Genomic DNA, 21,189 nt, shown 5'->3' with positions numbered 1-21,189 from the left:
TCGTTTTTAACACATTCCCTGTTACAGACAGTAGTGAAGAAGAGAGGGTACTATGTTTTTGTGTATGCTGTTTGACTCCTGATGCATGTACAAAAACAATTCCTTCTTGTTTTCTGGCTTGTTTTAAGTGTTTGAAGTGTTTGGACTCGCTGCGTTTGCCAGGGATATATGATGCAGTCGTTTGTTTGTGGGCAGTAGGTTGCTGCTGTTTCACTCAACAGATATTGTTGCTGATGTGACCGGTCTTTCTTCGCCCTCATCTTGTCTTGTGTTTCTGTTGGTGTCGTGTTATTTTTGATCATTTTTAGCGTCCGTTCAACAAATGTGCGAGGGCCACATTGATCATACACTCATAAGTGTTGGAATATCAATGTGTGTGTTATGTAATGAATTCAGTCATCTCTTCCACCAATCGATATATTAAAAACATTTATTGAATGTCAACATGTAGTAAATTGGCAAAAACAAAATCCACTTTTATTCAATGTTCTGCAACTGGAACTCCAGCTTCAACCCAAAGAACTTGGTCACTCCTCCATACTGGGATGACAGCAGCATGTAAAAGAGGTCTTGACTCTCCTGAAGAACTTACAAACTCTCTGAAGCATCTTCTAAAGCGACAAAGACATGATGAGAAATCAACGCATGAGGATAATAATAATTAATAAGGAGGTGGAAGAGGAGGAGGATGGGGGGGAGGAGAATTACTTAAAATTTTAAGAAAAGATCTTCTAATTATTGATCAGCCACCAAATCTCATTGTAACAGCAGCAAGCTACTAACACAGACAGGCATGTCAGCATCTTAATCAGATGGTTTTTATCATTTAATTAAGTATGAATTGGCTGTGACATATTCTATTTGGAAGTCTTGTTTCAACAATAACAAACACACACACACATACACGCAAACTTTAGCTACCTAATGATAATTACCCTGTTACTCACCGTGAAGTTCCTGAGGGGTTGGAAAGGCTGAATACTTCTCCAGGTATGTACAGGTGCAGTCATGTGTCAAATCCAATAACATCAGATTTGTCTGTTATAACTTTAAATAAACAAGATTCTTAACATTCAAGATGCATCATAATCCTGGGATTCCTTGTCAGATCACATAAATGCAGTATCACTATAATTACAATACCCAAGCAGGTACAAAACAAGGCCAAAAACAAGCAAAGGAAACAAAGGAAAAGTGTCAGGGCAGGGGGCCAATCAGATTTTAGCTGGGGCCAGTTCCCCCCTGAGTCTGTCTTTGTTACAAATAGGCTTCCAGTAATAAACATGGTGTCAAGTCACTAAATTATGTTTCATTTCTAAGACACATTGAACAAGTATTAAGTATCACATCTCTGACAATGTTGACACACCTGAAACAGTGAGTAACTGTAGCTCTGCAGAGCAGAATGCACTTTGACCCGCCTGACAGGAAGATGGGTAAACCAATGTCCCCTTGTTCAGAGACAACCCTAACCTCACTCTGAAAGTAGTAGAAAGTAGTTCCATCTGGTTAGAGGTCATTTAAACATTACAGTAGAAACTCCACAGGCACACCGTTTCAACTCAGATATGACACTAATGATCCATATACTGTATCAACAGTGTCATCCTTTCCCTTGAAGAGATTAACTTCATCTGATGTAGTTTGTGTTTTGGGGTGATAGTAGCTCAGTCCACTGTGTCCTGGGCTGGGACTTGATGGTGGCCACCTCAAGAGCCATGTGGAACAAAAGAGTGTAAACTGACAGTTCACCTCCTGAGCACTGCTGAGGTGCCCTTGAGCATGATACGCTTCCCTGACAAGTTGCTCATTTGGGGCACCCCACGAGGGAGCTGCCTACCACTCTACGTCTCACCATTTACTTGCATGCCTACAGGCTCCTTGTGTGTGTGTGTGTGTGTGTGTGTGTGTGTGTGTGTGTGTGTGTGTGTGTGTGTGTGTGTGCGTGTGTATACCACCACGGTCCTTGGTAGTACAAACCCGTAAGTCCAGTATGACAAAATGTTGATAGTGAAACAGCACAACAGTGACATCTACTGTCTAAACCCATGAACTGTACAGTTAAAAGAAACTTCAGCACATTAACAAATAGCAGAAGTCAAGTTTAAATACCCTAACTCAAATCAAGGTGGTAGTAGAGTGCAAATTACATAATTCACTTTTCATTATAGGGTTGAATCATTTTCAAACTCCATTAGTAAATTTAGCATTTCATAATAGGTTAGGGGAAACACCACACACATGAGTTTTGAAGCTATTTAAACTATCCTTGTTTCAAAATGTAATTGCAAACAGTTGAAAATTAACATATGTTGACATGTGTTGCCGCACACCACTGCGGGTCCGGGTTCGAGTCTCGTTCTGTGCGGAGTTTGCATGTTCTTCCCGTGTCTACGTGGGTTCTCCTGCTTCCTCCTACTTGCAAAAACATGCACTTCAGGTTAATTGGCCGGTCCCACAATGCCCATAGGAGTGTGTGTGTGTGTGTTTGTTTGTCTTTGTGTGCTCCGCGGTGCACTGGCGTCGTGCCCGGAGTGTCCCCCACCTCACGCCTTATGCCAGCTGGGATAGGCTCCAGCTCCCCGTGACCTGCTGCAGCAGATAAAGCGGAGGAAAATGAATGACAATATACCTTATTATACTTGAATCATTTTTCTCCCAGTTATACTTGTAAGGATTAAATACAATACAGGAAAGTAAAACATAACTCAATGCTGTTACTTTAACTGTTTTTAAATAGGTGACCCTACACAGGTTTGCTGTTGTCAACTACAGCTAATATAAAAAATTGCCTACCAAACTGTATGCTATACATTTATTTAGAACATATAACATGAAAATTTTTTAACATAAGATTAGACATGTTTAGCCAGGGATGTAGCTCAGTGGTACAGCACATACTTCGTATGTGAGGCCCCGGGTTCAATCCCCGGCATCTGCATCTCAAATTTGAACCTGTGTATCTTTAAAGTGCCAGGTAGCTAGTTGGTAATGGCATTGTGCTAACTAGACTTTACCTTTATAGCATGTACAATAGAAATACTTTTTATGTTTAAAAAAAAAAATAAAAAAAAAAAAATTGATTCAAGCCGTTTAAAATATTCACATTTTAAATGCTATAGGGACCGTTGCTCCGCACTAGTAATACACACAATTAACCAAATAGACATTTGTTGCCATACTAAAATTTTAATAACAGTCATGAAGAAAACTCTTTAATTTCACTTAGTAGATGCTAGACAGTTTTTCACGTGAAGCAGTAGAAGTGGGGCTTGAGGACAGACATCTGATTTTAATCACGTTTCTAATTAGTTACCAGTTAAAGAAATGGCATAATTTGCATTGGTGACTAAGATCACAAAAAGACATTGACCAGGTTGCTTAATTGGACCCTAAAAACCTTATAAAAACACAATTTCAACTGAATCAAATAACTTATGAATAAATCACGAAAAATCATAGATGATAAAATATGGGGAAACTAACAAATGTGACTTTAAAGTGCATGTCAGCAGACAACATTTAAGATGAGAATTTCACACGCAGGCTGAACTGTAAAGACAAAATAATGTTGACCTCTAATATGCCTGAAATGCTTCCAAGAGTCTGACCATGGAGAATATGGGTTATAGCAATGCAGGACGTTTCCGTTAATAAGCATTAGATTGTCGTGCCTTATGCCGGTGTCTTCATACAACCAGTCACAGCAGCAGATAAATACATACTTTCATACAAGTCGTTAAGTATTCTTTGACTCTTCAAGGATAAATTACTTCTCTTTAAACATCAATGTTTACCATATTTGATAACAGGAGAGAAATGGTTATCCCGTGTTCAAGGTAATCACAGAAACCACAGAGGTATGTCAGTGAAATATAATGGTACATTCATCAGCAGGACATATTACAGTACATAACGTTGACTAAAACTTGCATTTAGAATACATACATCCTTCAATAAGTACGCCATTCCCGAAGCAGTGCTGAAATAAAAAACAAACTTCGATGATATAAATAGAAGATATAAGCTTTCTTTTTAAAAGACACGAAATAACATTCCCAGCAGCTGACTTTAAGCTCTTTGCAGACACAGAAATTTCTATCCTTTTGCTTTACACAGCTTTGATGACAGAATTCAGACACAGCTCTCTTTAAACAAACACAAGAGACAATTAGACACCAGTGTAATAACGATTAAATAAACAAGCCGTCCATAACGGACCCTATAGGGTCAATCGTACATGCAGAGGCAGAACAACGCAATACAAGAGCGGTTTAATTTGGAATATCTGCGCTGTTGTTGCGGGTGTCGTATTTGTGGTGTATGATGAGAAGAACCACTCCCAGAAAAAAGCAGATGGAGCCCACAGTGATGTAAGCAATGCCAAGAAAGGGGTTCTTCCCTCCCATCCAGGAGATGGTGCTGAGGATCATCCGCTTGCGACCATCAAAACTGAGCACAGGGTAATCTGATTGTACATGGTTAAAGGCAATCAATTTGTGAAGAGGGAGAAATCTATATTTGACAACAGAATAATGAAATAGATGACCCGTTTTGTCCTGAGAAAAATGCAAAGAATATTTTTATGTGGACACATGCCCTAAGATTAGTATGTTCCTCCATAGCAATCTCACCCTGGAGTTTTTCCATTACCAAATGACTTATATTAGAGCAGTAAAAAGCCACCTTGAGTGTAAGTTGGCCAACGATTCAAAGGATACTGTAAGTGATGTTCAAGACGTATCTACCGCTGGGAAGAGTGGGAGTCGTATTGGCCTTCTTCTGGATGATGCGATAAAGCTTACGAAAGGTAGGCAACGCAGCCGTGCGCATCCATACGATGAAGTCCTCATTAATAAAGCCATTATTCTCAGGGTCTGACTCATCCAACTCATACACTGGCTTCCTCCAGTTCACTGGCTTATTTGTGCCTGGGGAAGAATAAGAGAATGCTTGTCATTACAACTTGAATCTTGATGAAACTTACAGATCCGCACAGTTTGCTAAATTCACCTTGGAACACTACAGTAAGGTTGCTGTTTCCACCAGGATTCCTGTACTTCACATGCTTGTCTGTCCACCAGGCAATGCCCTTCTTTACCAAAGGAACTTTATTTGGAGTGCCACTGGAATCAATATGATACAGCTCTAGAGTGTCTGAAAAAAAGGCATTTTTTTAACATTTAATGATGTTTGAGAAACACATAAAAAATTAGCAGATGTCAGAATCTGATATGTGCTGGGCTTTCAGCAACAGTTTCAGGAAATTCTTCCTCTGAACCCATGAGCAACAATAACGTTCCTCATGGGTTTCTGAAGAAAAAATAGTGAAGCTTACCATTGAAAAGGCTGTTAGCTATGGCCCCACATGGAGCGATGGGCAGTCCCTCACTTGTACGGTATGGTTCGCATTCCTTACTGGGGTTCTGTTAAGAACAGCCAGTGTGAAATCAGAAAAATCCATTCATTCAAATCTGCATGTCAAAAAAAAAGTGAGATCAACATTTTACCGTCAATGAAGATGGATCACCATTGAGTTGACTGTCATCCCTGGATTTCACATAACGCCTGTGGTTCTGATAGAAGTTGGATAAGCCGTAGTACATGAAGACATTACTCTGTAGGACAGGAAAATTCATGTTACAGATGGATCAGTGAAGGATAACGAGAAGTGAAATGACACTGTACAGTGAAACTGTACAAATAATGTGTACAGATACACATACACAGTTCACCATAAAAAACTGAGGTAAGGACAAAACAATACACTCCTCATACGTTCAGTTGTCATACTGCAGTTTGATTTACTGAAAAATGTGACAATAAACTACAAATATACAGCATAGTTTCTAATCTAAGCTGATAAATAATGGATTAAAACTGTTGCTCTTATGTGAAAAGGGAATGTTTAAAAATAATCAATTAGGACCTTCTGAAAATTGCTGGGCTGCATGCTATCTGAGAAGAGTGATCAATAGTAATGACAGTAATGTGCCCTTCTCTGGCCTTAAAATAGAACTTAATGGACATCTAGAAAGGAAAGGGCTGTTTTTACTCTTTTATATTGCACTTCAAACTAAATGATTTTTAAGAATAAGGCTTACATTATTCATGGGGCTGGCATTGTGCTCACCTCAAATGGCTGCTCCAATGTGAAGGGCATGGAGCACAAACACTGTGTTGTGCTGTTCCAGCTGAAGTTCCTAGCACAGCTATAGCATGGATCAGAAATGTCGACACCAGTGTAATCAATCTGAAAAAGATGAGTCCATTACTAATATTTAAAAATAGCATAATGCATTAAGTACACATTGATCAAATAAATGGATACTGAATCTGAGGTTCCAAAAAGCAATTGAAAACTAAGCAACAATCAGCACCATAAATCAACACATTTTCAGATACAATTTGATCATAGTTCGAAGCCCTTAATCATTGAGGTAGCATCAGAGGAACCCATGCATATGGGGGCAAGAGACCAAAACTACAATATCTTTTATATAGAGTGGCTTTTGAAATACTATTTCTAAATACCTTTTTCTTAAATGAAATGTCCCCCACATCTGAAAGTAGTAAATAAGGCGTGCTACTTCATTTGTTCTTGAAATTAACAGTTACTAATGTGACAAGCTGTGGAAATGACTGCTGGTGACACTTTGTCAGGTTGCAGGCCAATGGAGCTCACCCAGCAGTCATTCTCTTGCACTTAAAATCAACTTTATATTTAATAATCCGACCAAGAATGAATACCACCTATAGTAGGTAAATAATGTCTGGTATGCATTGAAAATTCATATGAAGACATATTGGCTGGTTACCGGCCAAAGAATTACAGTACTTTATGTGTGAGATTAGTAGAAAAACAAAGCGTGTAAGAACTTTTCAGATTAAAATCTTTCAACAGCACTTTCTCATAACATTCTATGAACCAACAGCATAGAGGAAAAGGGTCAGACTGCAATTGCTTTATTAACTTGCATGTATGTGAATGAAATATTTTTGTTATTATGTAAGAAACAACTTTGATTTAATTAGCTGGACTAGGCTAGGCTGTGTTAGCTTTAGCTAGTTAGCTGCTAAGTGTTTAACCTGACAGCTGTCTGTATGGAAGGGTTTTCACCAGGCAAAGGTGAACAGTTCAACAATATGATGTGCTTTACCGCAATATCATTTTATAGGTCGAATATTTAAAGGTTCAACTAGCATTAATTGCGGTTATTCAGTTAGCTAGCTAACTAACCGAAATTCAAGTGAGCTACAGAGGAACCTGGACGAAGCTAGTCAGTGGATGCTAAGCGTTAGCATGCTAATGACAGGCAAACATCGCTGTACCTCGAACTCTTTGATGTTGTTTGAGGAGACAAACAGGCCGATGCCAATCGGGATGAAGATCAGGCCGATAACGAAGAAGGCTGGCAGAACGGTGCCTGCAGTCAGGATGGGCTGCCAGGCTGGTAGTCTCTGCTGCTTGAATGCCGTGTTGTCGGGCTTTTTGCCTTTCACAGTCCCTGCGCCTCCATGACTTGAAGCACCCGAGTGGTGTCCGTCCTCTTCCTTAGCGTTGTAGCTTGACGCCATCATGGTTGAAATCTTCTTTGAGCAAAACTAAACTACTGTAGTTTGCGATTGACAGTTTGGAGTTAGTTCCACGCAACAAGAAAGAGAAAAAAGATTATAGTCGCGTCCAATTGCCTAAGAAAAGGCATTCCCCGTTGATCTAATATAGATACCAACTCATTGTGGTGTTGACTGTGCTCACCCTAAAATCGTCGAAGAATATGCCGGAAGCTTCTAAGCCAATGAAACGATGAAACGTCAGTGTTACGTCATCATGGATAAGTGCGCTTCTCTTACCGATCTCTGTTGCGGGGAAACATAATAATCTATCAATAACAACCTACAAACAATTTAAGAAATTTAATCAGGCGATTATTTTAGATCTGAAGATTTCAAGACGTACAGCGATTTCCGTTAATTTGGCGATCGGAAAGTGTAATTTCTTTTTTTAGTGTAACAGTTCTGTTGTTTTGTTCAGACAGAAAATTCATTAATTTAACAACAATTTTCACAAAAATTTTCAACTGAATTTCATCTGGTCATGAAAATGTAAGATGAAAAATTCCATTTGGGTTTGGTCTACCTAGACAGAACAAAGAGTGCAAATATGTACTCAAACCTGTGAATTTTAAATTCTCATATTTTAATCAATGATCATAGCTGTTTTTTTCTTCTCAGTCCTACTTTAGTTTCTGTTTGTGCTCTCTTTTTGTTTGAAGGATTCTTCAAAGATACAGTATACTGTACACCATTAGCATTACTGAATAAACAATTGGTTTTCAATCATCAATTAAAGGCATAGTAGATAAATTGGTGAAGTTCAATATGTTAAAAAAATAATACAACAGTACCTAGTCATTTTTTTAAACTCGCTTCAAGGCAAATGAGTAATACTGCGTATTGCATACAGAATGAAATGGATTTTTAATTCCACTGAGATTCAAATGCTTGTTTCTTATGAGAAACATACTGACTACCTTTTCCAATTCTTGGTACCACCATTCACAAATTCTTCCTGTCTTAGGTTTTTTCCAACCAACATGAATCACAAAGCAGTATTTCTTATAAACAAGTAATCTTTTTTGTGAACCAAATTGATCTTAAACAGAAAAACTTTAACCTGTATCTTTCTTTCCTAATTCAAAAATATCATTTCCAGCTGTTCTGGCTTAGTGGCCTGAATACTGCTCTCTTACTCCATCTCACTCTCCCCCTTTTTGCTCTGACAAACACAAACACATTTGCAGTATATTCCATGAACTTATTCAAACAGAAATTGTGATATAAATATGGAGAGTTAAGATCAGTATTTGATAACTGTAAGTATCAATATAGATATTAAGGTATTAGGATTTTCTAGTAGTCGTGTTGACATTTCATAACTCACCTTGACATAATCTAAAAATGTTAAATACTACTACTACTGCTACTACTATTACTACTACTACTAGTAATAATAATAATCATAATAATGACAACAACAACAACAATAAGGCAGTCAGAGACTGCAACATCCTGCGACTTACCCTGACCTACTTCCAGGGTAGGTTAGGGTACCCTGAAAGTACCTGACTAGTGCAGAGACTAGTGCATATGGAAAAGGCCAGCTTGAGTTAGACCATAGATCAAAGCTCGTGCATAGGGAGATCAAAGCACTAGCTTTGATCTATGGTCTTACACTGGCCTTCTCTTATCCGGTTCCTGAGCGTACTTCTTTTCCCTTCAGGGGTCGCCACAGCGAATCAGTTGCCTCCATCTAACCCTGTCTTCTGCATCCCCTTCTCTCACACCAACTACCTTCATGTCTTCCCTCATTACATCCATAAACCTCCTCTTTGGTCTTCCTCTAGGCCTCCTGCCTGGCAGTTCAAAACTCAGCATCCTTCTACCAATATATTCACTATCTCTCCTCTGGACATGTCCAAACCATCTCAGTCTGGCCTCTCTGACTTTGTCTCCAAAGTCTCTAACATGTGCTGTCCCTCTGATATACTCATTCCTGATCCTATCTACCTTGGTCACTCCCAGAGAGAACCTCAGCATCTTCATCTCTGCTACCTCCAGCTCTGTCCCCTCTCTATTCCTCAGTGACACTGTCTCTAGACCAAACAACATCGCTGGTCTGACTTCTTCGAAGTCAAACCTATGACTTCTGGTTCCTGAGCGTACAAAAGTGGAAATTTGAATTTGACCTAGTTTTGTCAAGGTCAAGGTCATTCAAGGTCATCATTTTCATCCCATTTGACGCCTGAGTAATGTACTTTTTGTTTCATCTTTCTATTTGCAACGGTTGTGAAGATATTTGGTGAACTAATGAAACAAACAAACCGACAAACAAACAGACGAACGACCGGACAAACTTATGGACAAACACTGACAATTACAATACATCACCACTTTGAAGTGGGATTTAATAAGATTAATATGGTGCACTGGTGTGGCAACCAATGTCCCCTGCCTAAAGCCTCCAGTTGACTGGGATAGGCTCCAGCACCCCTCCGCCCGTGACAGTGGATATAGCGGGTATAGAAAATGAAGGAATGCATAATAATAATAATAATGATAATAATAACAATAATAATAATAATAATAATAATAATAATAATAATAATAATAATAATAATAATAATAATAATAATAATAATAATAATAATAATAATACAGTGTATATTAGCACAAACAAGTTGGTTTGATTGTAAACTTTCTGACTTTCATCTTGCCCTCTCTGCTTGGCACACCACTTTTTCTGTCAGCCAAAGATCATTAGCAAAAAGCATTAACAAAGAACATTAGCAAAGTTCCATGATTAATTTCAAAGAAAAAGCATTTATACTGATGACAACACTTCTTGGGAAAAAAATTAATGGAGAAATCACATAATAGATGGTCTGAAAAGGATTAACTTAATGATCTATATTTTGGTACCAATTCAGTGTTATCTCTTATATGACTACCCATGAGCCTTTTTCATTTTTAATATAATGATAAAATTATATGCTGTAATGTAATGGCATTTTAAAGTACAAGACACTTTTATTAACACTTCTTGTTTTTTTATGGGTTGCATAAAATAATTTGACCTAAATTTGGCTCAAACTTGAAATTATTGCGAGCTTTCTTAACCTGAATCGCAACATTTATGGAAATTTACTAAAGATTTTACTGCAATGCATTTGGGAGCAGGGTTTGCCTCCCACGTTAACAGGTGCTAACAAAAGTGCTTAATTGTGAAGGACCAACATATACAGTACATGTCAAGCTTGTAATGATGAACATAATTCCCTTTGTGTCTTTGAACCTTTTCTATTTCTTAATTTCCACTACAAATTTGCATGCCACATTAGAGTTCAAATCCCATTTATTTAAAACACTGTTAAGTACAAATCACTTTAACGAAAAAAAAAAACATAATTTACATGAAAAAGTATCAGGACTTATAAATTGTACTTATAAAATATGACCAAAAAACTCATAAGTATGTCAACCACATGAAACACGAAGCAGTTAGTAGCAACATGGTCTGAAATATTCAATTCAAAGCCCACAACAATACATACTGAAAATGAAGCAAATATGTTTCGTTCTAAATGACAGATAATGATATAAGTGCAAAAGTCTTAACAAAAATAGAAATTAATGGCATACATAACAGGAAATGTGAGTTTGGTAATGTCATCATATCTTATATTTATTTCATCAGTAAGGCTTTTTCTTTATGTTGTTAAGTATTGGTATTCACAGTGGATTTTTTAACTTCAATTTTCATAGTCTGACATTCAGTCCGTGAGTCCAGCTTCACTCCACTTGTGATCCCCAGAGATCCCAGGGCAGCCTTCCCTGTCTTCAGGCTCTTGGACATTGGGATGCGGGTCAGTCCTGAGCGAGGAGGCTGGGCATCATGCCCATTCTGTAAACAATAGGGGAAAAGAGCACAGTTCGTCAGCCAAGAGAATGAGCAATTATTGAGAAGCAGCAAACCCAATTACAGGAAAAAGAATATAAATGTATACACAGTGTAACTAATCACATTTGGAGTATGAGTTTTGTGCAAAAAAAATGTAAATTTGTTCATTTTTCACTTCAGCTGGAGAGGATGAGCACTCGTCCAGGGTAGGATTCCTTTTGCTGTTGCTTGTGCAAAGTTATTTTTTGTCAGCCAGAGGGCACTAAGCTCTGCAGAGCTGCTTATGTACGTAAACGCTGTCTACCAACTATAAATTACAGAGTGACCATTAGAGAGTGGCAAAATGCCACATCATTATCTTTGTTGCCAGTCCACAGGGCCATCACTGTCACGCTGTGAAACCGATCCACAAAAATGCATACTACTGGGTCCACTGATAAGTGTTAGTTTCTCTACCATTCTTGATATAGTGAGAGGAAACTTTAATCGAATGTTTACTTTATCAAAAATTGCCCAAGTAATAGGATATCAAAGAAATACAGTAGTTATATATTCTTGAAAAAAACATGACCACTTTCTGCCTTAATGTTGTAGAACACATAAACTGTATGTCAAAGTCAAGGGCCACAGGAAAGATCTGGCCTGTGATGAGTTAATTATGGTCTGCTGGATTATTTTTAATTACTATTAGAACCAGTGTTTTGCATGCACCAAAACTACATTTCCCACAATGCAACGGTAGCATAAGTCACTGCAGCACAGCAAACAAGCTTTGGGGTTCATTGTTCATCAGCTGGGCGGCACAGTGGCACAGTGGGTAGCGTTGTCACCGCACAGCAAGGCGGTTCCAGGTTTGAGTCTTGCTCTGTGTGGAGTTTGCATGTTCTCCCCGTGTCTGTGTGGGTTCTCTCCAGGTTCTCCGGCTCCCTCCCAATAATGTATTTTCAGTTTATAATGCATGCAGTTTTATAAATGCATTTATCTTGATATTAATGAACATATTTTGTTTTTGAAGGCCATTTACTTTTTGGCTGTTTGCCTGTTGAAAAGGTTTCCCCTTGAAGTTACTGACAGAGCCATAACAAATTATTTCTTTAATTTATGTAAGCATTACAGAATATACACTAAGTTAGCTCTTGGTTCAATAGGCTATGTTCATTTCAATATGTTTTAGTAAACATTGAACCAGTCCGGCCCTCGGGTTGTAGCAAATTTGTTTTTTTTTGGTCCTCTGTGTATTTGTCTTTGACACCCCTGTTGTAGAACAACATCATACCTGCTTCATACTGTATCTGTGCATTTTTTACAAGCATAGCTTAGTACAAATATTTGATGCATTTACTTGGATCCAAACCCTTGAGAAAAGATAAGGAATGCTGTTTCTATATCTTGTTTTTTTATATTGTCCTAAGGTATAACTTTGCTCATCATCCATTGTAATAAGTAGTCTTTACAGTGTAGGTTCTCAGTTATCCAGGTCACAGTTATCCAAAGGTGTTTAAATCAATCCACTGGACTTTAAGAAACTTTCTTAAAGTTCAGTGGATTGATTTAAACAGCTTTGGATTGATCTTGGGAAAATATTTTTCAAAAAAGATCAAGTGCATTAAAGCTGACAACATAAGAATACATATTAAAAAACAGAACATTTTAACAGAACTTACAGTGCTTTGTGAAGGCCTGGACGTAGTGGTTGTAACAGGGGAAATTGTAATACTGCTCATCACTTTACTTTGTGAGCTCCTGGTGGTACTGGTGGTGATTTGGCGAGGGGAGCGTAAAACTGTGCCAGTTGATAGAGTCATTTCCTTCCCCTCTGTTACTGGCCTGACTACCATCTTTGGGGCAATGCTGTTACCTAGATGAATATGGATCTTGTTATCGTCAGTCGTAGTGATGATACTTGTATTGTTGTGGCCCTTTCTGACAGGTATCGGGACCATTTGCTTTTCAGGGGTAACTTTGAATACAGCTCGTCCCTTGGTCATTTCCTGGGGTTCTGGAGAGGCAGATGCTTCAGGCACAATGGCAGTGCTAACAGTCATAATTGAGACAGGGGACAAGGGCCTTGCTGAAATAGAGGAGGGAGCTCGGTTGCTTTCAGGAGATTTGGCTCTGGATATCGTTGTAATAGTGACTGGAGACTTGGCTCTTTCAGGACCCTGCAGTCCAGGGGTGGACTTTTTCTTCTGAGTTGGAGCACAGGGAGTGGGAATGATCGTGATTCTGGATTTAGGTTGTGAAGGGTTAGGGCTGAGGGGAACTGAGCTAGAGAAAAAGTCCTCAGCAGTAGGGCTGCTAATTTCAAGAGTGGCTGTGTTGTTTTGGTGGTCTGGTGTTACTCTGATATGTAAAGGCTGCCCTTGTGTTTGGGACATAGTCACTTCAGAAGGCAAATGGTTTCCATTAATTTGCAGATGTTTCTCCAAGTTGATCTCTTGAGAAGTATTATCCTTTTTCCTCATCCAGGGAATCCAGGATTTCTTCAAACCAAGGTCACTACTAGATGAAGGGCAACGCTCAATGCCACTCTTTTCTGTCGGCTTCCTCAGGCACTTCTGTCTGAGGTTGCTCATGATGTGATTCTCTTCTTGTACAGACTTTCTGATAAAAACAGCTGGGGTCTCCTCCTCTGTTGGACCAGTGGACAATGCATCTGTCTGTACTCCAATAGATGTCACAGCAGCATCTACCATTCTCCTCCCATTCAAACTAGGCCTCAGGGCCCTACTGTGACGCTTTGCTATCTCCAGTTCTTTGGTGAGATGGAAAACCTCAGCACCCATGTTCTTGGCTTTCTCCTCCTCTTCCAAGAACCTCTGCTGCAGCATGGAGTAATCAACTTGGAGCTGAGAAAGTTGGTCTTCCTTGTGCATTAGTTCGTGGATCTTCTCCTTGAGGGCTACAACATCAGCCTGCAGTTCCCTGGTTTTTACCTCCTCCCTTTTGCATTGCTGTCGGAGGTCTTCTTCCTGGATTTCCTCCTCTCCCTTTTCAATTGCTTTGTTTCGTGCTATCTGGCTCCTCATTTCCTCCACCTGTTGGGACAGAATGTTGGCTTTGTCTTGTTCATTCATGAACCTTTTCTCCAACATGTCATACTGATCTTCTGTCTTGATCAAATCACCTTCAACTACTTCAAGCTGTTTTAGACGATTTTTCAGATGCTCAATTTCAAATGTTAACTCCTTGACTTTATTGTCTTCTCTTTTGACATGGTCAGACAGTCTCCCCAGTTCGCATTTGACTGAATTTTTGGTCAGCTTTTCTCCCTGCTCTAACCCATCTAATCTCTTTTTCATTTGACTGACCTTTGAATTAAGATCCTGATTTTTATCAATTTCATGAGCTAGAGTAGTGCTTAGCTCTCCTTTCTCTGCAGTTAAGGACTCTATTTTAGTTTCCATCTCTGATTTCAATTTTAAGAGCTTTTTGCTTTCTTCTATTAATTTTTCTGTCACTTCCATAACTTTGCCTTGCTCAGCCTTGACCATTTTACTCAGCTCATCTTTTGTATTTTCATCTGACTTCACTCTTTCAATCAGGGTCTTTCGTTCATCCATCAAAGCAACAGTCAGTGATTTCAGCTTGCTGAAGTCATCTTTAAGGCTCATTTCAGACTTTTCTAACTTGAGTTCAGAAGATTCAAGCTCTTTCATACGAATTCGGAGACCTACGACTTCATCAGAAAGCTCTTTTGTTAATCCCTTCTCTTTCTCGAGAGCATTGTTTAAATGTATGCACTCAGCTTTGCTTAGGCAGAAGGCACCCTCAAGTTTCTCTAAGTCCATCATTCTTTTCTGGAGCTTCTCCACTTCCATTCTGAGGTCTTTACTCTTGCTATCCTCATCTTGTAGCCTCTTTCTCAGCTCTTTACACTGATTTTCAGTCTTGGTAATCTCCTCATCCTTTCCTTCCATCTCCAGCACTCTTTTTCGTAAGTTGTCCAATTCAGCAATCAAATTGGAGTTGCCACACTCTCCTTTGCTGATCTTCTCCCTCAGCTCCTGCAATTCCTCCTCAGATCTCCTTAAGGCCCTGTTACTTTCCTCCAGCTCCTCCACTTTATGGGAAAGTCCTAAAAGTTTGGCATTAAGTTGACGGTTGTTGATCTCCTGGTTGGTAAGTTTACCACTCATTTCCTCATGTTGCTGAGAGAGCTTAGCAGATTTCTCTTTAAGTTCAGCCTCCAGGTTAAGCACCCTGTGGCTATCCTCCTGAGCACGCTCCCTGGCTTCACTCAGCGCCTGCTCTCGCAGCTGGAGTTGCTGGCTGAGTTCCTGGATCTGCTGGCTCTGTTGATCCATTTGATCCAGGTGTTGCTGGCGCTCATTGACCAACATCAGGGCAAATGACTTCAGCTTGATCAGCTCCTCACGCACCTTCTCCAGACGTTTAGAGTGCTCCTTCTCCTTCCTTACCTGATAAGCCTTCTCGTTCTCAAGCAACGTCTTTAGTCTGAAATTTAAAGGCAGAATAATAGTACGGTTTAGTTTGGCATTTTATTGGTTCAAAGTCAGTAACAATATATTGGTTTAAAACAATGGCAATTATAGGAAGAAATGTTTAATACAGTTAAAGATAGACATCTTAAAGTCAGCTCATTAGGATAGTATAAGTGTCACTTTCACTTGTTCTCAAGTGGAAAGCACAGATAAAAATATTCGATAGAACATTTTTTATCTGCAGTATTGCATGCAATAAAAAAATCACTTTGCAGAAAAAGCAGGGACAGCTGCCAAATATCTAGACTAAAACTCCCAAACCTTCAGTTTTTTTCATCTCAAACTTTTCATTAGAGATTAATGACACAAATAGCTAATAAAAGTTTAACTGTCACCCCTTCATTATGTAGTCTTCTTTCTTTTTGCTTCTTTCTATGCTACTCAGGCACGTTCTGATCACTAGCTCCAGCAAAATGCATGCAAAACACATTGAATGCAGAGCTGCATCCTCTCTTTGATTTGTACACATCCAGGGGCATGCAAATGAAACATTCAAATGCAACATTTTTACATTGCATGTAAAACCAAATTAATAGAAACAATAGTAGCACAACATAGAAGATTGTGCATCTTCAGCAACAACTACTAAATGTTTAAAATGAGCCTCATTCAAAAAGATTCCACCATTGGATTTGGTCACAGCATAGCAGAAACTGTACAACAAACTCTTTTAAAAACTTACCCACTATGAGGCTCGTACAATCGACAATTTTTTGTAATTATGAAAAAATCTCCTGAGAATACATAAGCAGCAAAAGCAGTGGAGACCTCCTTTTTCATAGATTTTCCACCATCACATTCCAAGCATGTTATCATGACAATGAAAGGTGAATAAATACAGTGCCGCGCCACCAGATCCCTAGTGGGTGATGTCACCTCATCCATATAAGGTAGTAATGTGTGTATGAGAATGTGTTTGTGCTGTTCTTCTGTGGACACTGTGAAGGGGGTGGGACCTTTGCCACAAGAGGAGTGTTTTGTAAAACTCCCCCCAATTTTCATTACAAAACATGGCATGTTTGAGTTAAAACAGACAAATAACAGGTCTATAGACCTTTTCCTCCAAGGATGTACAATCATTGCTCAAATAATGAAGTAATGAAATGTTCACAGTTTCTCTCCAAAACCACTAAGTTGCAGTTTGACCTATATATCAGTTTGCATGAGATATTGCCTTGAATTCTTGTCTCAGTGGCATTGAAGACATTAGAGAATGTCTGTTTTAGTTCCTCTTGAGAGGAAACTAGATTTCAACATGGTTTTTTGCAATGTCAACTCATAATGAGGAACCCAGACACAGATGATATGGATGTCTCCCAAGAGGTGGAGAAGATCTGTGAGGATATGTTAGCTTCATAGTTATAGTTATTAACTATATTCATGGTCTTACATTTAAATAAAATTTCAAACTGTAAATTTTGATTTTGAGTTTGTGAATGACAGCAAATAGTTGTAGTGAACCATCAAGAAAATTTCGTTGCTGAAGGCACCATCAAAAATGATTTTCCAGATAGCAGCTCTTCTAATTCAATATCAAAAAGTCAGATATCATTGGTGGCCTACATAATTAAAATTAGTTTTATGCAAAACCCAAAACTGTTATGGAAGTGGAATTTGTCTGTGATTAAACTAACAAACTGGAAATACAGTAGGCATCAATGTAACACCATAAGGAATAAACTACTGTACATTTGATAAAGAAACAAAGGCTTACAGGCTTCTACTATTTCAAACTTTAATTTAACGCTACTCTTCCTGGTAGTAACATTTTCACTTGTGTAGAGGGTTTAAGAAAATTGTTTGAATCAGGGTTTCAACTACTTCTTTTCTTTAAAAAAAAAAAAGGAAAATATTTCATAAGTAAAATATGCAGGTGCAATCCATAACCCAACCACCGCATATTTTCATCTCATCCCATGCTTCATGGGGAATTTGCTCACAGGCACTATGTCGAGAAGCTGAGGACTGAAGGAGGCACGTCCTGCCAGAAAGCTGTCAAAACACTGTGTTGTACAATAATGACCTGTCTTGACAGTGAAAAGAATTAAGTGTTGTGTAAGAAAGTCTGATAGTGTGCACTACACAAGACTGATGTTGTGTTAAAAGAGGGGAATCAGAAGTAAAGTGGATGTCGAACTATTTAAAGACAGAGAGTAAAAACACACCCACGCACGCATGTACACACACACACCCACGTACACACACACACCCACGCACACACGCACACACACACACACACACACACACACACACACACACACACACACACATACATACATAAATTGACAAGACGTATCAGTTGTAGGTTTAGGTATGCATTTTCTTTTCTTTTTTTCCTGACTTTGCATTCTGAAGCTCAGAAATGATACTTCTTCCTCCACTAATCACTGCACATTCCACCATGCCACTTAAATATTTAACTCCTTGACATTTACATTGCTCTGTTGTCTGAAACAGTGTTGATGACTGATGGCTACCAGTCAGAATCTCCTGTTCCTGTGCCCATTCCCTGCATTCCTGCAGATGTTTGGCACAAGACCTTTGACTTTTCTTTCTTCACTCTCCCTGAGATGGCTAAAGGAAATCACAGTGATAAAGATAAAATGATGACATGCTTCTCTCTCACCTGAAGGAAAGAAAAAATGCCAAAACAGGTATACCAGACATAATATGTGCATGTTTCTTTGTAGGTGTTGGTGCAAATATGTTACGTTATTAGAGATGTTTTTAATCTGCTTTTCTGCTCATCTGCATTTTAAGATTTTGTGTCAGCTGTTTCTGTCAGTTCCATGTCTTTTTTTACTCTCTGGGTTCTCAAGTGCTGACAGATAGCTCATTTCCTTCACTCTCTCCATTGCAGGCATAGCTTAAGGAACCTGATGTAAACTGCCTAGCTTAAAAAGGAGGTCACCTCTCTTTTGCATGCAAACTGAGGATGAAGTGATCAAATGATTTGTGTCATGTGTGCCAACACTAGGCTTACTGTTCCTAGTGTTTAAAGGTTTTGATGATGACACATTCAGTGCTTTTGAATAGCCATGCCATACTGGCAGGTCGAGTTGGATTGCCATGAAAAAGTATTCACGTCCCCTGAGCACAAATGCAATGCTTTGGTAAACCCAACACATTTTGTTCTATCATCAGATTAAATTTGGTTTATGAATAAATAATAAAAACATTTCTTTTGACATTAGCTGGACTTCAACATCTACATCTTGGGGCAGCAGTGGCTAAAGCAGTAAAGCGGCAGGGCGGTAGAAGTGGTCATCCAGTGTTCCAAGATTGGCGGTTCGATTCCCGTTCCTGCCCAGCTACCTGGAGTGCGAGCTGACAGTGGGAGGTGTCACCTCATTTCCCGAGCACTGTTGAGGCACCCTTGAGCAAGGTGCCGTCCCCCTTTACAAATTGCTCATTGGGAGCTCACCATGTAGGAGCTGCCCGCCACTCTACCTTCCCCTGCATGCATACAGGCCCCCTTGTGTGTGTTGGTGTGTGTTACAGGGGCTTGTACATACTAACATGCCGGTATATGTATGTGTTTGTTCAAAAAACTAGAGTGTGCTCTCAATTTCTCTCTGGGGATTAGTAAAGTATACAAATTCAAAAAATCTCTGCAGCACTGGTTCAATAGAGCTGAATGCAGACTATCAAGCGTTCAGATAGCTCAAACTAAATGGCCTGACTATTGAGTCACAGCTACTGTTGTTAAGATAGCAACAGGCAAAAATGAAAATACAAAAGCATCACTTCCATGTGATGATGTATCTCTGCATTTCAGTACTCATCTGTGCTTTTTGTTCCACACAGTTTTATACTTTATATATACTGTATATACGTACATACCTGTATGTATATATGTATACTGTGTGTGTATATATATATATATATATATATACATATATATATATATATATATATATATATATATATATATATATATATATATATATATACACACACACACACACACATATATACATACATATACTGTATATATATACCAACACACACACACACACACACACACACACACACACACACACACACACACACACACACACACACACACACACACATATATATATATGGAATGACATTCAACTGAATATGAATCAAACAAAATCCTCAAAAGAACATATTTAGGTTCATAAAACCCATATTGCATAGCCTTATGGAAAATATAAATTCCAAAATGAAGCCATGTTCATATTGCAATAAGTGCGCTTTGAATTCCGATCAGGAGCAAACTGTTGATTAAAGTTTTTTGACTACAGTATTTCCCTGTCCAATAAAACCAGCCAGAGGAAGTGTTCTAATGCTAAATGAAAGTGGTGCCCATTTCCCAGCCTCTTCAGGGTGCAATAGCAGCTCAGCTGTCATGAGTGTGATTTAGCTTCCATGGTCTGTTTCCTCTGCAGTAACTCAGGGAAGACGGGCAGTAAGTGCCTCTGCTGGATCGGTGATAAAAATGAATTGTTTGAAGTTTTGATAGATCTTGAAATGCAGCATGTGTAGCATGTATACCCGATGAGTGAGACCCAATACATACATAGTATGTGTATGCATAACCGATGGGATTAAAATGTGTCATCCACTTGCTGGCCCAATTTGAGAAACCATTTTTTGCAAATATGTACAGATGTATGCCTCAGTGGTAACAGAATTTCTTTTGAATTAGTTGGTTCACGGTTCAAATCTTGACTAGAAATAGGTAAGAATAATTACTAATAGCAACTATGAATGAGGAAGAGGAGTACTTATCATCAGTGGAAACTGGATTAACTAGTTAACACCATTTCAGGATAGTGCCAATAGGATGAGAGTGAAAAGAGAGTGTTAAGATGACACTGAGAGAAATCAAAAAGTGAGTTTTTAAGATGATAATGACTGACCATGGAGGCTTGGAGATACAGTATGTAGATGTATACATTTATGTATATGGAAATAGTTTTCCTTACAATTCAATGTGCTTCAATATTATTCGCTGATATTATTCAGTATTATTGGTATATTTGTAAGAACAGGCAATATTGGGAAAGCATAAAGTAAAAATTAGTCAGAAAATGAAAAGTTACAATTCAGAAGATCAAGAATATCGTATAAAACAATGTCTTCAGTGTTTTCATTCACACACCTATTTTCATGATAAATACTAAAACTATATTAAATTACAAACACTTTATATAATAAAGGGTAATATCCCATATCTCAGAGTCGTTGCGT

At 38.6% G+C, this 21,189-nt stretch overlaps 2 protein-coding genes across 4 annotated transcripts in view; both read right to left on the bottom strand.

Annotated features, from left to right (window-relative positions):
* Nucleotides 1-2,854: 2,854 nt before the first annotated feature.
* On the bottom strand, nt 2,855-7,783 carry LOC137610874 (cell cycle control protein 50A-like). Its single transcript, XM_068338768.1, has 7 exons — nt 7,333-7,783; nt 6,134-6,253; nt 5,511-5,618; nt 5,339-5,426; nt 5,014-5,157; nt 4,722-4,931; nt 2,855-4,468 (listed from the first exon to the last, which is right to left on the bottom strand). Exons 1-7 carry the CDS (start codon nt 7,579-7,581, stop codon nt 4,275-4,277), a joined length of 1,113 nt encoding a protein of 370 aa, XP_068194869.1. The 5' UTR covers nt 7,582-7,783; the 3' UTR covers nt 2,855-4,274.
* A 3,114-nt stretch (nt 7,784-10,897) lies between these two features.
* LOC137610873 (filamin-A-interacting protein 1-like) overlaps nt 10,898-21,189 on the bottom strand; it is a 45,186-nt gene continuing 34,894 nt past the window's right edge. For all 3 annotated transcript variants that reach the window (XM_068338767.1, XM_068338765.1, XM_068338766.1), the window contains exons 5-6: nt 13,126-15,919; nt 10,898-11,464 (exon numbers count right to left, since the gene is read on the bottom strand). In XM_068338767.1, coding sequence (XP_068194868.1) covers nt 11,279-11,464; nt 13,126-15,919 — 2,980 coding nt within the window. In that variant the 3' untranslated portion in view covers nt 10,898-11,278. The remainder of the gene's footprint in view (nt 11,465-13,125; nt 15,920-21,189) is intronic.

This window comes from Antennarius striatus, chromosome 17, assembly GCF_040054535.1.
Source record: "Antennarius striatus isolate MH-2024 chromosome 17, ASM4005453v1, whole genome shotgun sequence".
Taxonomy (NCBI): domain Eukaryota; kingdom Metazoa; phylum Chordata; class Actinopteri; order Lophiiformes; family Antennariidae; genus Antennarius; species Antennarius striatus.
Note: the sequence above shows the minus strand (reverse complement) of the source record. Positions and strands in the feature narration are given on the sequence as shown.

What these genes read in the sequence shown, in the direction of transcription:
- LOC137610874 (XM_068338768.1), bottom strand. Translation starts at nt 7,581, where the DNA reads ATGATGGCGTCAAGCTACAACGCTAAGGAAGAGGACGGACACCACTCG. An exon ending in GTGATCCATCTTCATTGACG is followed by an intron (nt 5,427 to 5,510) that starts GTAAAATGTTGA and finishes TGTTCTTAACAG; the next exon opens with AACCCCAGTAAGGAATGCGA. An exon ending in CGTCTTGAACATCACTTACA is followed by an intron (nt 4,469 to 4,721) that starts GTATCCTTTGAA and finishes ATGTACAATCAG; the next exon opens with ATTACCCTGTGCTCAGTTTT.